We start from the raw sequence: 17,995 nt of genomic DNA, 5'->3' as shown, positions 1-17,995 counted from the left end.
AATTTATATTTAAATTTAGTTAAAGGCAGACAAAATAATATATTATATTTAGAAGATGTACATGTTATAACTACTCCTTTAGTTTATGTGTATAAATTATTAAAATATTAATTTAATCACAAATCAAGATCCAAGATTGACTCCTGAAATACAAAATTATAAAAAAGGTATCTTAAAATATAAAATTGCAAGAAGGAAGCACATATCTAGACTAGTATTGGACGAAATTTTAAATATGAATTATCAATAAAATTCAAATTCAAATTAAGAAGTCTAAACAAAATAACCATTTAAAAACTAGAGTATGGGACAACGATTAATATTAATATATACATAAATTTGGAGCCATTAATTTATCACTTTAAACACCAAACTTTAAAACTTCATATCTTCACCTATTGCTATTTATTATCAAAATATTTGATAAAGAGCTTTCAAACAGCTACGGCAATTTGATTGCCTTATAAAAAGGAAGCACAAACACAAGCTAGTTCATAATATGTACAAGTGAAATTGACATTATTTTCATATAATATCATAGTCACAAAAACTTACTTGACATCCTAAATATTTAATCTGTTTGATAAATTTAGACTAAACATTCTTTAGGGATGAATTACTCAAACTATGATTAACTACCCTTGACTGGGCATGTTGATGGCTTGATTAGCATGAAACCTACATACCAACGGTAGTGCCACAATGGAATGAAATGTTATGATAGACTTGCTGTAAATAAATAAAAGACAAAGTAAATATTAGTGATGAAAATACACGAGGGCCATTGAAATATATTTTTCATACACTATTTGCATAATAGTCTCATGAATGATACTAGAATTAATGAAAGCTAATGAGAATTTAGATTGTGTTGGAGAGAAATTTGAATTTAAATTGACAATCTAATCTAATCACCATATTTGGAAATTTAAGCTAATCTAACTTAAAATTTAAAAATTAAATTAATCTTTGTTATTTAATTTGAATTTTTAAATTTAAATTAATCCTTTTATTTAAACAAATTGAAATTTAAAACTCATGATGATAGATTTAAATACTCACACAGATTCCTTTTTTTAAAATATTAAAAATAAATAGATATTAATTTAAATTTAAATTCCAATATATATACACACTCGATCATATGAACATAGAGTTTCGGCATATTTTTATGGTGGTTGAAAATTTTAAATAGATAGATATTAATTTAAATTTAAATATGATCATATTTAAATTTTAAATAGGTAAAAAATAATTTTTATATATGTATTAAAATTAATAATTCATCTTGCGTCTAATTCTAAACCTAAGTAATATATTTTATATATATAAAAAAATAATAAATCCTCCCGAATCTAACCGTAAATTTATCTTTAGAGTACAAAATCATAAGAAAGACATTTTGAATTATAAAATTGCAATAAATTTAAAAATAGACATGTAATATTCTCTAATAACTTTTAATCTTATATATATATATATATATCTATATCTATATATATATATAATAATAATAATGTTATTAAAAATATTTTATAATTTAGGATTAGTATGAAATGGGGTTCTGATTTGAAGGAAGAACACTTCCCCGGGGGATGGAGAAAGTGGTCCAGTGATTTCCTCGCGAGGAGCCATTGCTGAGCTCTTCCACTGTGATAGGTACCAATAAAGAAGCGCATTTTGGGAAGAAGGGAATTAGGGATGGAGAAAGTGGCCCCTTGCAATTGGTCACAAGTGCGATGATGTCTCTCTCTGTGGTGGTGTGATGTCTTTGTCATAGTGGACCGGCACGGTGAGCAATGGAGGGAGGGGGATGCTCTCCAGTCTCCCTTATGCTTTCTTTGCAGATAATAATTGTTTGTTCTCTGTCCTCTTGACAAGACCACAACTGTACACCAGGAGGTAATCAACTGTTCATTTTTGAGTGACATGAGGGGTGGGGGTCCCCACTTACTTTATTGCTCCGAATCAGTCTTCGGCTTTCAACGTTTCTCGAGTCCTTTTGGTCGGGGCCCCAACAACAACAACAAAAATATAAAAAAATAAAAGTTTCTTAAATCTCGCAGATTCATACATTTCAAATACTCCCCTCATTTTTTTATATAAAATTTTACATATAAATAAAAATTTATTACTTAATTAAACTTATATAAAAATATAATATTTTTTTTTAATTTTACTCTTAATAATATTATAATTTATATCATGAAACTGATAAAAAAATATACAATTAATGATATATTTTATTTTTTAAAATAAAGATAAAATTATTTAATTATTTAAAAATATTATTACCACCTCTTATATTTAAAAATAAAATAAATTTTTAAAAAATATTTTATATATAAAAATAAGGAAGTAGTTTCTTTAGTTCTCGTTGCATTATCGAGGCTGATTTTTTTATAATTTTTGAGATCTACAGGGAATCAATGCATTGAAAGGGGCAGGTTTCTTTTCATTATCTATTCACTATAAATTTAAACTGTTTAAATTAAATTTATATTTTAAAAATTATTAAATTTAAATTTTTAAATTTAATTTAACGGTTTGGATATGTACTAATTTTTCTATTTCTCTCCTTTATAAGGGAGAGAATCTACCTCCGCATTGAAAAGGGTGGCACGAATGATTTTCTTCTCCTTGAAGATTAAATAGTAGGAACAAAATTTTCCCTGCCAAGAATTTGAGAACTGAAATGGAGACGATTGAGAGCATGTTTGGTTTCTGTTCTCTTTTTCCCCCCTTAAAAAATTGTTTTGTAATGTAATTTTTAATTTTTTAAAAATAGAGTAAAAAATCTATTTAATTGTATTAATTCAAAAAAAGTTTTAAAATAAAAAAAATTGGTTAATAGTGATGGTCACCGACAATCAATAATGATAGCTTCTGATAATTATTGATCAAAATAATTAAAGTTTTTAATAATTAAAGGTAATGTATTTTGAAAATAAAAAAAAAAAATTAAATGGCTTTAATATATTTTTATTTTTTTTTGAAAAAAAAAAGAACAATTTTAAAAACAATTAGATTTAAAATACTTATCCAAACAAGTTTTTAAATTTTTTGAGAATAGAAACCAAACGAGTCTTGATACTTCTGGATTTAGAAGCTCTTTTTGAGTTATTCAATCTAGTATATATATGAATCAATAATACTACTTTTATTTGAATGTTTAATATATTGAAGATGTGCATAAAATAAAAAGTTCTGTTGTCTTTAGAAAAAAATTACTTTTGCGGGGCAAAATTTTAATCTCTTTTTGGTAGAGGTAAAACGTTACTTTAATCTTGTAAAGTTTTAGGAAATGTCCCTACAGCTCCCTGCATCTTTATGGGAAATGAAGAGGAATTGCTTCTGGCTCACTCGTGTCTCATGGTTTTATGCTTTGGCCCAAAGATTTGGGCACGGGTTCGAACTGGTAGGGTCCTCTGAGATTGTCATTCTCCCAGGAAGATGAATAATACTTTTTAAAATAGGCTACAGAGACAAGGACTGAGAGGCAACACTGACGAAAGAAGAATGGGAAACAGCCTTCTTCACTCCATCGTTCCATTCTAAGCATGTTGACACCTGTTAAATTATTCATCCCACATATTCTTTTGGTTTTTTTTTTTTTTTAAAGACAGGCTCAAGGCCTGAGAAAATACAGATTAGAAAGTAATGAGATGTTTGTCAGCCCAATACATGGACGAGCACCCAACAGAGGGTTCATACAAAATATTAAAATCAGCAGTAAGATGATGAGAGTTCTTGGCTAAGTAGTCAGCCACTTGGAGACTGTTTCTCGGGGAGTGTATAATCCTCAATTCTCAGTTGGAGTAGACTAGATCTTGGGCGCAACGGATCTCATAGTGTAGGGGATGATCCAGGCTTCCAATGAGTCAGTGTGGCAATGTATTTTATCCATCCGAAGTTGTTTGCACAGCTTTAGACCTAAGTCAATGGCAAAGAATTCAGCAGCAGTGGGAGGGCAAAACCCAAGCATTTTTTTTTTTTGGAAATCCCAATATCCAATTATTGTTTGAGCCCCTAATAACTCCTCCACATGTCGCAAAACCATGTTGATTGACTAGGCCATCCACGTCCAGCCTCAGCAGAACACTGTCAGGAGGTTTCTAGATTTCTTCAACCATGTCAACATTTTGGAAGATCTTGTGCTTGAATCTACAATTCCAACCGCTCTGCAAGATGATATTGGGCGTTGTAGAGGGTCTCCGTTGCTTCGACTCTTTGTCCTTCCATAATGCCCATTCATCTGTTTTTCCAAAGCAGCCAGCAGATGGTACAAAAAGCGCGTATCCAGGAATGAGCATTGTTTGTGTTAGAGCCCAGATTTTTTTGTGAATTCATCCTTAGCCAAAGTTGCAGATTAGAAGAGAAAAAATGTTGCAGATATAAAGGGTTAGTAACGGAAGACCACACTTGTTGAGCAACCTCACAATCTCAAAGAATTTGTATAATAGTTTCCTTATTGTTACACTCAAAAGGGCAGTCTGCACACAGTGAAAGACCTCTTAAAACTCTCAAGATATTTTTAGGGAGTCTCTCATAGTAAACTTGCCAAAAGAAGTGTTTAATTTTCTTAGGAATAGGCCACTCGCACAATTTCCTTTAGAAAGGATATGTAGGAAGAGACCTCAGATTTTGAAGAAAGAGATACGTAGATTTAACACTGAAATTCTCATTAGAGGATTTTCTCCAAGTAAAACGATCATCATGATTATCACTGGGGGTCTCAATTATTGTAATTTTTTGAATGACCTAAAGAGGAAGGAAGGAATTCAAGCCATTCATGAATATTCCAGTCACCATTGCTAAGGACAAAATTAGCCACAGTGGCAGTGAGATCAAGCACATGGTGATTTTTATCAGCATTATTGATAAGGGAAGTATTAAGAGGGGTCTATAATGCCACCAGAACTTAGTGCTTTTACCATTGCAAATTTTCCTTCCTACAACAATGTAAAAATGTTCCCAGATGGAAGATATGCCATTCCAGATAGGGGATGAGTTTCTTTTTTTCATGACAAAAGGGCAAAGACCAGTACCACAATTATATTTAGCCTTAAGAACTTACACCCAAAGGGAATCAGGTTTGGCTAAAAGACCCCAGCAAAGTTTCATCATGAAAGCTTTATCTTGTTTATGTAGGTCTTTAAAACTAAAACCACCCTCTTTATTATCAAGCTTAAAAGTGTCGCAAGCAATGAGATGCATTTTTCTACAATCCTTACCTTGCTTCTGGTAGAAATTCTATTGACTTTTTCAATTTCATTAATAATTCCTTTAGGAAGGAGAGTGGACTGCATAGTGTAGCTGGGAATGGCAGTAAGAACAGAATTAATTAACACAGCTCTACCAGCAAGAGACATATATTTACTTTTTCAAGTAGAGAGTTTCCCAAGAACTTTTTGGAGAATGGGATGACAGGTTCGGTTATTTGCTCTTTCATGCAATAGAGGAACATTGAGGTATTTACCAAGATCTGTAGTAATACTAATGCCTAACATATTACTTGGCTCCTCGGTATAATGGAGATTGACATTTTTCAAGAAAAAAGCTTTATATTTAGCAATGTCAATGCAATGTCTAGAGCCTGAGCAAAAATTAGTCATGGTATCCTTAATGACATCTATTTTGCCGAGTGGAAGCTTTAACAAAGGATAGGTGTGAGATTTTGGGGCCCCTAACACCAACTTTGAAAGGTTTCCAGTTGTTATTGTTGACTTCACATTGGATTAAATGACCTAATCTTTCCATCTAGAGAACAGACACGTAGGGCCTCAGGGGGTCACCTTGCCTATCTTCTCTGGAGGGATGGAAGCTGAGGAGATACAAGACAAAGTGATCTTAACAAATTCCCTATTAAGACTAATATCAGTAAGGGTTTGTTCTATGAGACTCCAATCAATTCTATCGAAAACCTTTTCCATATCTACCTTGATAGCCACAAAGCCTTTGATTCTCTTCTTATTTCTTATTGAGTAGATGATCTCTTGAGCAATAATGATATTGTCACAACTCTGTCTTTTTTTAATAAAGCTACATTGATTGAGTTTAACAAGAAGATTGAGAGCACCTATAAGTCTATTGGCAAGAATCTTAGTGATGATTTTGAAACTCACATTGCAAAGAGAGATTGGGCAGAACTACTTCAAAGACACTAGGTGATCAACTTTAGGTATGACTGCAATGTTGATGTGATTGAGGTATTTTATAGAATCAGGGTAAGAAAGGCATTCTTGATCACATCACAAACTTGTAAGCCCATTGAGATTGGAAGAAGTAGGCCTGAATGCCATCAGGGCTAGGAGCTTTGAAAGCATCCATGTCAAAAACCACATTTTTTATCTCAATGTTAGGGATTTATTTGTGTATGTGTCTAAGATCATTTTCAAGGATAGGAGGGAACATATTGGGCCAGTTGATAAAACTAGGAACATTAGGATCTTTAAGGTAAATATTCCTGAAGAAGTCGCTCACCATATGTTTAAGGGTATCACTATCATGAACCCACTCTTTCGTCTCATTTTGAAGGGCACTAATGGTGCTTTTTCTTCCTATTGGTGTTTCGGTCTCCTTATTGGAGCCATTTACATCTAGATTTTTTTAAACCAAATCATCTCCTTTTTCGGCACATAGCTTTTGATAATTTGACCAAAGATTTTTTGTTTTTTTTTTTTTTGAAGTTTGAAGAGGCCATCATGATCATGTTCAGAGCTTTTTTGTCAATGCCATCAAGGCGGTGCAGGAGGGCTTTTCTATTTTTAGGAATGTTGCCTACCACATTATGATTCCAACTGGAAGCAGGTTCACTAAAGTGAGTAACACCATCAAGCCATTCCTTCTTGTCCCATGCATCTTTCACAATGATTGAGAAAGTGCTTTCAAGAGACCAAGCTGCATTATAGAAGAATGAAACAATCTCCTCGCAAGCAGTGAGGTTGGAGGGAGGACTATTGTTAACAACAAGAAGTCTGGTTAGAATTGTACCTTAGATAATGGTAAATCTTGGAGTTAAGGTGTGACTCTTCCTTGAGAGAAATGCAAAAAGACTAGTCAAGTCGCTCTTTAACACCTTGTTTTTCCCAGGTGAATTTGTCACAAACCAGAGGGACTTCCATGACAATGTTGCCAGATATGCAATCAAAGAAATCAATTATGGCCTAATTTAAAGGTAAGCAGCCTCCAATTTTGTTAGAAGGATCCCAGGAAGGTATTGAAGTCACCTATTAAAAGTCAAGCTTCATCTGTGAGATTAGCAATAACTTTAATATATTCCCAAAGCATTTTCCTTTTCACAGCACATATTTTAGCAGAAATGAAAGAAGAGAGAAAACAATCACCAGTATTCAGGTCACAAAATTTGCAGTGAAGAAGTTGGGTTGTGGAACATATGTAATTAACCTTGGTAATATCATCATTCTAAAAGATCCAAATTCTTTCAGCAAAGCCAATGGCCTCAACTCTAAGCCAACTATTAAAACTAAACTTCTAATTGCTCGATTAGCACGATCAACACTAATCCTGTGTTCAAGGAGACAGAGAACATTGATATGATGAGAGGAAACAACTTCTTTAATAGTACTGGGGAAAGCCTTGCTGCCAGCACCACGGCAATTCCTTGATGCAATTGTCATTAGAAAAACACTCATAAGGAAGGTAAAAGAAAACCATCTTAATCAAGCGGGTCATCAATGAAATCATCCGATACAACCTTGGGCATACTTGCTGTAACCTGTTGACTTTTGTTGGAGACTGGTTCGATTTGCATCTCTGAGGAAGGCGTGATATCTGGGGGTTTAAAGAGGTGTAAGACAAATGAGCCTTCTGTCGCTATTTCGGGAGAGTAAGGAGAGTTGTGATCTAAATTCATCAAAGTTGATGAGGAGCTGTTAATGTTTTTTGGATCCACAGTATTTGGGCTAATCTTGGATTGCTCCATACGGTTGAGCTTCCCACTCACAATTTGGTGAGTTCTCTAGGCCATTTTCTTATGTTGGCCTTTTCCTTCTTGTGCTGAATTATTAGGCTTAGCACCCATTTCTTTCTTGTTCGCCCCAATATTGTGAGATTGGCTAGGTTTAGATGGTCCAGCTGGTTTAATATTCTCTTTACCTATGGGTCTATAAATTTGCTTTAACTATTCTTGGTGCTTTTTCCTCACCCCACTATTCGAGGGCTGAGCTTTTTAGGGGACTTTTCCCTTATCTTTTATTACGATGAGATCGTTCTCGTGCTCCATCTCAATGTTGTCAGACAACTTTTTGCCCTCTTGCTGATTTTTTGGCAGTTCAACCTCTTTCTCTAAATTGTCTACAGTTTGATATCAAGATGATAGAGTGAGCCACCCCTTGTTTCTCGTGTGCCTGGTTTTTTTTTTCCTGTCAATCTTTCCCTTCTCATGTATTGAGGCTTGCCATAGTTGTTTTTTTTTTTTGAATACGAGGCCACTGCAAAGCTGTGCAAAAGGATTATAGTCTAATCATATTTAAAATCATGAGGTCTTGCCATAGTTGTTTTGAAGCATCCATGTGCCACAAATCTATTCGGTGTCTAAGGTTTTCTTCATCAAAGTTTTCTTTGGCAAGCTTGAGAAAGGATTTGCTTGGTGCTCGTTAGTTTTGTATATCCAAGGGCAATTTTCTCTTATGTGCCCATAACGTCCACATGTGAAGCATATTAGATTCAGGCTTTCATAGGAGACATTGAAGATAGAGTTGGCAGCAATGACTCTCGGTACTAGTTTCTTTTAAAGATTAAGTTCAACGCACAACCTGGGGAAGTTCCCTCTCTCAATTTAAGCATCCTTAAAAGTGAAGTCAGCAAGGGTTTTCAAGTCCATCTTAAGGGGTTTTCCAATCCACTCACCCAACCTAGAGATGAAGTATATGTTGCAGCAGTGCATGGGAATGTTAGGGATTCTAACCCAGGTGGCAATGTGACCAAGAGTATTGCTGAAGGGATCAAAGTAAGGGCTCCAGCATTGGACCAAGACTCAGTGTTGCTTAACCACCTAGTGGCCTTCATATAGGACCTTCCTCTAGTGAACAAGTTCTTGCTCTATATCCTTAAATCTAACCACGAAATAGTTGTTCGGTAGGTCGATGATCTCAAAGCTTTGGAATCCTCAAATAGGACTGAGGTAAATTTTAAGTTCATAGACATTGAACCTTCGCCGAAGCACAATGATGATAAGAGCTCTATTCCATGGTTTGTTCCAGTCATTAAATTCTCCTAGGCGATGGGTACCTCGGGGCAGAGATACTTCAGCTGCTAAATCTCTTTAGAAGGTTCAAGAAGAGATTACGAGATTTCCTTATCGTCAAAAATTAAATCTTCATCTTGAACTCTCTCCAACCCCCCCCCCCCCCAATTTGCTACCCTATTGTATCCAAGCAGGGAATCTCGATAGGAGATCAAAGGTGACTCTGACTTACACTTGGCTTCGTTCTTGTTGGATTCTTCTTGTTTTTAAGAGGTTGATTTAGTGGTAGTCTCCCCAGCTTCAGTCATGGTGGTGTCCATGAGAACATCCTCTGTAGGGGTTTCAGATTTATTTTCCAATTTCTTTTTCTTAGAATCTAGAGGCGACTCATCGTTAGGCCTGTCCGAAGGTAATTTCCAGTGACCTTGGTCGTAGATGAGAATCTAAAACAATGAGGCACGAGAACCAAGAGAGAGAAAAGGGCCTTTTTTTTTTTTTGGGTTCATCCCAGATATTCCACGACTTATGATCTTAAGGTGTTTGGTGCCAAGTGCCAACAACTACAACCAAAAGCATTAGTAACCGACGCTTTACACTGAGGAAATCAAGATTGGAGTCCCATCACCCTCGCTAGACAATTTCCCAGCCCATCTCTTAACGTCAATTCTTCCAGCCCATAGAGAAGGAAATACTCCCCATTACCACTCCTGTCTGGAGAGAATATCGTGGCCGCATTAGTGCATAGAAATGAAGTGCTTGTTATTGTATGCCACGTGTTACCTGAAAAAACAAGCGCTTTGAATTGTAGGTGGCTTCCATGTAAGCCAAATTTCATCCGTGGTACATCCTGTCATATACAATCATACAATATTGAAAAATGAAAGGTAGCTTAGACATTGTTTATACAAGGGGGGCGCAGAGCAAATTAAGCAAACAATGTGTCCATAATATATCAGAAGGAATGATTCCAAAATATTCATACCCCCTGATGAAGCAGCATCATACTGTACATATACACCCTAATCATAACGGGAAGGTCAGATTACATCTTAATCATTGTGGATGAGATAAGGATGACTTTCTGGTGCATGTCAGATCAAGCTTTTTCTTTGGAAGATGATGACAGTAAATGATTTAACGTTGCTGCTTGAATCACAGCACTCGGGCTTGGTTCCCTAATAGAGGAACTCCCAGATCTTCTAGGGCCAGTACTATAACTCTTATCAGCACCACTTCTCATAAAGCGTCTCGAACGTGACGGAAGGAGTCTGATTAGCCGTCTGGAACCAACAAGCAAAATCACCCCCACAATAATGAGCAACCTGCAGCAAAATATTGTGGATAAATTAAACTCTGACATGACCCCGAAGATTTCCGTCTCATCTGAAAAACAAGTACAACATGCAATCCAATCAAACAGAATTAATGATCTCTTGGACTCATGTTATCTTGCTGGAATGCTGAGCAAAACAAGGTAAAGAATATTTAGAGATCTTAATGATAAAATTATTCAGGATCCTTCTTGAATTTGAGGGAAACAACCCTCAACATGATATCAAAGCAATTGCCATGAGCTCAATATCAGGGCGCGCCCCACCAAAAAGAAAGAAAGAAACCCTAATTAAAATCAAGCTTTTGCACTGAGTATGATAAATCTTATACTTTCTTGTTAATTCAATCCCAAAAGATTGACTTTAGTAAAATCAAGTTAGATGAAAACATGGAAGACAATAACTATTTGTCACATACAACTATGCAACATATATCTTCCGTAGCTCTATCTTGTGATAGAAGGGCACTTCTTTACATTGGGAACCTCTGACAGCAAGGAATGTATGAAGATTAAATATTGTATGCCTTGTATCTCCTGAAGTTCTATCTTGCAATAGAATGGCACTGCTTTACATTGGGAACTATTGAAAGCAAGGAATGTATGAGTATTAAACTTCTCACAATGGATCAGATAAAAACAAGATGAAACCCATTAGTTCACATTTATTTTCAAGCTTCTTGTGGTGGGGTTCTTTCTATGTCCTATGACGCAAACAATTTCCATTTATTACATGTAATAAAAAGAACAACTGAAATTAAAAAGAAAAGAAAGTAGCAGAGGCACAAAATAATAGCCGACCATCCTATATTACCATCCAAGCAGAAGCAAAAGGCGAGCTTTGGGAGCAGAAGGGAGTCGCTCACCCAGAGCAAGCATCCCAGCAACTACACCAGTCAAAATAGATGCTACAGCAGCGCATGTAGAAACTATAATAGCGCGCCCATGCTTTAGACCGCTTGTCTGCATAATGGAGAAGATAAATATTATAGAACTTATCACGCAGGCAATTGGAAGCAGCAGAAGACCTGGACAAATTTACAGCCCGTTCCCCTGAAACTCCCCCACCATCATCCTTAACACCCCCCCCCAAAAAAAAAAAAAAAAAACCTTCCCTTGCTTTTTTTCCTGGATCAGATGCACCCCTAGCTTAAAAGGCATGATAGTGCATAAATTTTCCAAAAACCAGGCCAGACATATACTTGAAAACATTGACAGACGATAGAAAGATCGATTCAGCTTGTTAAATTGTCACGTGAACTAAATGATTTCATAATTATATAAAAACTAATTTACAATTTAACAAATAAATCACCCTGATATGATTTCTAAAATGTGAACTCCTTGGAATATTAACTTCCTGTGGAATGCATGGGGTGAAATTCTAGTTATATCAACAAATTATGAGCAAAATAATATTTCATTTTAGAAATCACTGAATCAATATATAAAGAAGATTGTACAATAAGCATATATAGTGGCACCTCTTATAAGAGGAACACAAATTGGCATAGTGGCTGGGCCACTTTCTCTTTTGTAATGCTCTATGCCCGAGTGCTAAGCTTATGTTATTTCCCTTAATGTAATAATTTGTACGATGATAGTTTGGGGGGTCTCAACCAAACTAGTTGCTTAAGTGCCAGTCTGACCAACTTCACTAACCAGTCTAGGGTTTTTCACCCATGAACTATAGATAAGTCTTAATACCTGGTAAAAAAATCCAGTACCACTACAACAAACACTGATCAAGATGCAAACAGGGACTAACAGTTTGTGAAAACCCTGCTCCAGAAATAAAAACCCCATCTTTGACATTACAGATGCTATCCTGCAGTGACATATTAACACTGTTAAAAGAAGCCATATGATGTCACCCACACAACACTGAGAGAGAGAGAGAGAGAGAGAGAGTATTACATATTCAAGTTCAAATGATTCTAGTCATAGACAATAAAAGAATATCATGAATTATGTTATGACCTAACTGCAAGGCTTGAGACTTGAGTTTCACGTCAGAAGTATGAACTTCTAGTGTGAAGTTTAAAGGGACCATGCTCTTCAATTTCATGAGTTAGCTTTTGAGGTATAGTTCTGCCAGAGGTTTTCATCATTTGATATCAAAGCCTTCCAATTTAATAGCATAGGTGGTGCTGCCAATATTGTGTGGCAACCCAAGGCTTGAAAGTGGGCACAAGTGCAGCCTATATGAGCAGGGATGCAAAGTGCAGAGAAATGTTAGGGCCCAATGCCATGTATCTCACAACAAAAGTATGGGACCTTGATGCTGGGTCTATCAACACCTTGGGCTTTCCAACTCCATGATCTAGGTTATAGGATTTTTTACAAAGGTAACACAATTAATATTGACAAAGATAACACCACTTATATGTGATTTTTTACATAATTTCATCCTCATGCTAAAAGTTGGAACTAAAGATATATGAAGAGCACATTCAGACAAGAATAGAAAACACAGACATGCTAGATGGTATTTAAGGGAAGCATGGAGTACCCAAACAAAATTCCAGATTCCAAGCCATAAATGACTTCCTCAACAACATCATATTCCATCTGTATCATTTGAAAGTGTTAAGCGAGACCAATAGAAGACAGATACTTCAATAAAACAATGAAAAGAGGGTCTCATAAATGAAAATGAACATGTAAATTTGAAAACGTGCCAACATGAGTAAAACATAAATACCATCTCCTGTTCTCTCCTATGACGTTTGCACATAAGAACCCATCCATTGAGAAGAACCTGTATGAGCAGATCAAGAGTTCATTGTATTTTTAAATAAACGCCAATCAAGTCTATAAAATTTACTACAACAAAAGCATCATAACGAATATCGTAATCATTCTACCAGGTTAATGAGAAGGAAGGAACAATGCTGCTTAATGTACTTGATGCATTCCAAAACACACAAGAAATATTTTACTATCGGCTTCAAGAGAAAATTGGAAATTAATGGATCCATGAATTTCCAAATTTTTAAGTTTTGAATATATCTTATACATGGATTCAAGCATAGGAAAAATGTATCAACACTTCAAATTTCAAAATGAGGTTTTTGCCAATCCAAGTCACATATTATAATTATAAATAGATATTACTTCATGCACTGATCATTTGTCAGTGATCCCATTAAGCATAACAATGCACTTTCGAGCATCAGCCATTATAGACTCAGTAAATATTTTTTTTTCCTTCTTTTTGGGAGAGAAACTCAGTTGAGAATGATTGACCATTGTTTCTTTAATAATGCCTATTGTCTCACATGCTTGTTATCGCAAAATTAAGTTACAAATAATACATGGAAAACTTAAGTACACATACTCAACATCTCTGATATAAAGTAAAATAAGTTGGTGCGAGAACAGGGTACCTACAAACAAGATGAAAACTACGAATGCCAGCACAGGTATATGAAAAACAGATAAGGCAGCAGCCTCTTGCTCCTCACCTCCAGCACCAACTCCTAAACAAAGGAAACCGCATAATAGTTAGAGAAGGATAAGGTTGCACTAATATATAAACTATAGACTGATACCATGACAGTTTGATAAATTAAATGTAGTGAAAGACTACATATTACTCATTTATAATGTCTGAGTAGTCATTCACTGATGAAAGCACATATTGGATAGAGTCAGATTAATACATAAATCATAGACTGATACCATGAAACTTTTCCAGATTGAATGCAGCAACAGACTAAATAATGGTCATTCAATAATATTCGAGCACTCATCCACCACTGAAAGCACATATTAGTGATCAAATGGGTAATACATAAATCATAGCCTGAATGTTATAAACAAACTACATACCATCATTGTGTAATATTTGAGCACACACCTATTGAGTTTCTTTTGGAATAACAATCAGATAATGGAATCGAAGAAAAATCCAGGACATATCAACCCATTCCATTCTCACACAAACAAGAATATCTCTGTAAGTATATAGGCAAATTAAACAATTAAAGTAACTTTGTCACACATTGACCCAAATTCTGTCTGATAAGTAGTTATGAACAGTTAGATAATTCAAAGCTCTTATCATAATATGGTCAACTACTCAAAATTTTCTCCCATTAATTATTAACACACATGTAAACACCAATAAGTCTAGAACTCAGATTATTTTACTTATTACCCCAGAATCCTGTCCATTGTTTTTCCCCAGGAATCAGAAGTGGATAACTTAACGCTCTTGGGCATAAAAAAACTTGCATTACCTATTGTGCCAAAACCCGCCAAGGTAATGCCCATCCAGTCAATAACATTCATGACTTCCTTGAGATAAAAATGAGAAAAGATTGAAAGAATTGCAAGTCCACAGCCAGAAACTGGTTGGATTACAGAGACCTATATGAGGAGGAAAACCAACAAAATTACCAAGGTCTAAAATCTAGAAAAGTGCAGGAAAAGCATGTTACAAGGAATCCTTTAAAGGAGTTGTTACGTTTATAATTTTTGTAACATCTTGGAGATCAAAATCCATCCAAGACGTGCTTGGTACACTAGTAAGTAGTAACTAAGATGCCTGTAGGCATATACTGCCCACCAGTTTTTGTCATCTCATATCAACAAAAATCATAAGAACCTCAAAGACTATCTATATAAAAGTAAAATGAGTGTAAGATACTATTATGCTAAACAGCCCTTTAATGCATCATATTATAGCACTATACCACTTTAAAGCATAATACCAAGGTGAAAGTTTCAATTCAACTCTTTTATTGCATATACAGACCCAGCCTTATAATTATAGTCAGTGACATTCGTCTTAAAATCTCTACCATAATTGTAAAAGAATTGAAACAGAAGTCACAGGAACATACATCTAAGGAGCGGGGTAAAAAGCTATAATCTTTTCCCACCATTTTTTCCTTTAGGATATGAACTAAAGCACTTACAGGAGCCAGAGACAATGCCCTTAACATCAAGATCGCCCCAAATATATCCATGAGGAAACCTATCACCCATGTTTTGTTTGAAGCATACGCCCTTATGACCTGTAAACACAATCGTCGAAGAGTTAATAGCAATATTGACCGGCAGCCGAACGATCACTTCTTAGCTATGTAATGCTTGAATTGAAAGTGGGATATCGGAATTGAAAAAAATAATCCAGATTCTCGCTCAAGTTCGCTTCAATGAAGCATTGCAGACACAATCGCATGCATCTACTATGATGCAAAAATACATGCATATCCTATTCCATTATTAAAAATACATCCAACCTCGCAAGTGTAAGCTCCAAATAAAGGCGAATTGACCGCGACTAGATTTAGCTAACAAAAATCTAAATTTCACAGTAACTATTTCCTTCGCATTATTTCTTGTTGGGGGAAAAAAACACAATATTGAAATGGAACCAAATCATAATGGTAATGACACAGTAGAACACCCGACAGGAAAACAAAACGAAAGAAGAAATAAGGACATGAAGGAAGACATGCCTTGAGCTTGAAAGAGAGCGGAGGAAGAATGATGGTGCCTTTCTTCTGAAGGATCTTACCGATGTTGTTGCCGGCGGTCGCAATCACCGTTAGAAAAATTGATTCCCACATCCTCTCCCCGCCGCTCCGGTCCAAGCGCGAGTCCAACAACAAAGACGAAAGATTTCGCACAAATTAACTCGCAGCCACAATTGCCTTTTGACTGGGGTATATTATTGTGTTTAATCTACCCGGTAATTTTTATTTAGTGTTTCTTTACCTGCTTTATTTAGTGTCGTATAAGTTATAACAGATGACTAACTTCATATTAGCATATTGAAAGATATTTTATTTTTAAATTGGAGTCTTGAAAAGAAAGAGTATCTACCATCTAATATTCTAATTAATCACGAGACCGAGAAAGAAAGCTGGCGAGTAACGAGTTATTTTTTTAAAAAAAAAATTTCTTTTCCATGTTAATGAGGTGGCTTTCAAAAGGAGAAATTTACTTCTTGGGCCCCTCAATTTTTTAGTTTTTCGCTATTACCATTAATCTCTCCATTGTGCATTCCTTACTCCCTCGAAGGGGACTGGTTTCTTGCTCATCGTTCTCGTTCCTGTGATGAGATCTAATCCAAATGTAAAGTATTATTATATAATATATTTATTAAAATTTTTTACAAAAATTGTAAAATATTTTAAATAAATTTTTAATTTTTAATATAATTTAAATTTAATTTAAAAGATCTAATTTAATATTAAAATTTTTATAATTAATATACATTGATTATTTAAATATACTATGTATAGTTCAAATTAAATCTAATCTGTATAGTTCAAATTTTTTACTATGAACTACACAGAGTACATATAGATAGTTAATATATATCAATTATAAAAAATTTAATATTAAATTAGATCCTCCAAATTAAATCTAAATTAGATAAAAATAAAAAAATTGTTAAAATTATTTTATAATTTTTATTTTAATAAATATAAAATAAAAATATATAATGATACTTTAAATTTAAAAATTTAAATGATCCAGACCTCATTATAGAATAAGCATCAATGCTCGTCCTAGTGATGAGCAAAAAACCAAGTCCCTCGCTAATCCCTACATGCTTGCGTTCTCTTTTCACTTAATAAAAACAAATCTCTTCTTCTTCAACATTAGTTACTTTCATTTATCTCTTATTATTCCTTATGGTTCTATTTATTGAGTGGAGAACAAAATTTTTTTTAGCTCTATTTACAAATCATATCATTAAATTTTTATCATAAATTTTCTCTTTTACTTTTCATTAAATAATAGAGAGAGTATAATATTAAAGAATGTATATTTAATAGGAGTAAAATTAAAAAGTTATTAAATTTTTAGACAAAATTAATGAGTTTTAAGATTTTCTTTGATTATGATAAAACTTGTTTAAAATGACTTATAAATAGCACAAAAAAAGTATCTCTATAGACAATGGTAGATGAAAATCTAAATAATTTATTAATTTCATTTAATTTTTATCATAATCATTTTTTAAATCATAAAAGCGTAAAATTTTATATATTCTTTGCAAAGCTTTTTTCTTGAATTTTTGGAAAATATTATTGAAAAATTTCAAAGTTAATATATTGATATTTACATAGATGATATTTTTTAAATTTTATATAAATAATCTGTTATCTTATAAATTTATGATGGATGTGCAGACATACACGTAAAGATAAAATTTAAAATAAGCACGTAAGCGAAAAAGTGAGGGTAGCACCTATTGAAGAAAAAAATGGTAGAAAATCGTTTGAGATGATTTGAACATGTAAAAAAAAGACTACGAGAGGCACCAGTGAGAAGATTATGACTTTAAGCCTTGTTAAGAGGGGTAGAGGAAGGCCTAAAAAAATACTTTTGAAAATTGTTAAACGTGATTTCTCAATTAATAATATTTTTAAAAATTTGGTAAATGATATAGCACAATGACGTCTTACATTCTATGTAGCCAACCTCACTTA

The 17,995-nt window shown here is 34.2% G+C and overlaps 1 protein-coding gene and 1 long non-coding RNA gene across 5 annotated transcripts; both read right to left on the bottom strand.

The window, feature by feature from the left end:
- Positions 1-3,578: 3,578 nt before the first annotated feature.
- Positions 3,579-9,342, bottom strand: LOC129303409 (uncharacterized). Of its 3 annotated transcripts, none has more exons than XR_008591488.1 (3): positions 7,347-9,328; positions 6,994-7,250; positions 3,579-4,351 (listed from the first exon to the last, which is right to left on the bottom strand). It is a non-coding gene; the product is annotated as an uncharacterized LOC129303409 (long non-coding RNA). The 3 variants fall into 3 exon arrangements; XR_008591486.1 differs by having other exon boundaries at positions 6,994-7,229; positions 7,347-9,284; XR_008591487.1 differs by having other exon boundaries at positions 6,994-9,342.
- A 719-nt stretch (positions 9,343-10,061) lies between these two features.
- Positions 10,062-16,199, bottom strand: LOC129303635 (probable magnesium transporter NIPA9). 2 transcript variants are annotated; one of them, XM_054943069.1, is made up of 9 exons: positions 16,010-16,199; positions 15,464-15,562; positions 14,783-14,912; positions 13,932-14,020; positions 13,243-13,299; positions 13,051-13,109; positions 12,246-12,366; positions 11,405-11,501; positions 10,062-10,591 (listed from the first exon to the last, which is right to left on the bottom strand). In XM_054943069.1, the coding sequence occupies exons 1-9, from the start codon at positions 16,118-16,120 to the stop codon at positions 10,305-10,307; spliced, it is 1,050 nt and encodes a 349-aa protein (XP_054799044.1). In that variant the 5' UTR covers positions 16,121-16,199; the 3' UTR covers positions 10,062-10,304. The 2 variants fall into 2 exon arrangements, with proteins under 2 accessions (XP_054799044.1, XP_054799047.1); XM_054943072.1 differs by having other exon boundaries at positions 10,062-10,530; positions 11,353-11,501; positions 16,010-16,198.
- Between the last annotated feature and the right edge of the window lie 1,796 nt (positions 16,200-17,995).

This window comes from Prosopis cineraria, unplaced genomic scaffold (assembly GCF_029017545.1).
Source record: "Prosopis cineraria cultivar Desert tree isolate PC_DT_omini unplaced genomic scaffold, ASM2901754v1 PC2, whole genome shotgun sequence".
NCBI classification, from domain to species: Eukaryota; Viridiplantae; Streptophyta; class Magnoliopsida; order Fabales; family Fabaceae; genus Prosopis; species Prosopis cineraria.
Note: the sequence above shows the minus strand (reverse complement) of the source record. Positions and strands in the feature narration are given on the sequence as shown.

Bases quoted from the DNA above. Each gene is read 5' to 3' on its own strand.
- LOC129303635 (XM_054943069.1), bottom strand. From the start codon at position 16,120: ATGTGGGAATCAATTTTTCTAACGGTGATTGCGACCGCCGGCAACAAC. The intron at 14,021-14,782 runs GTAATGCAAGTT...TCCTTTGTTTAG, and splicing joins GGCGGGTTTTGGCACAATAG to GAGTTGGTGCTGGAGGTGAG. The intron at 12,367-13,050 runs GTACTCCATGCT...ATGTCACTGCAG, and splicing joins GAATCTGGAATTTTGTTTGG to GATAGCATCTGTAATGTCAA.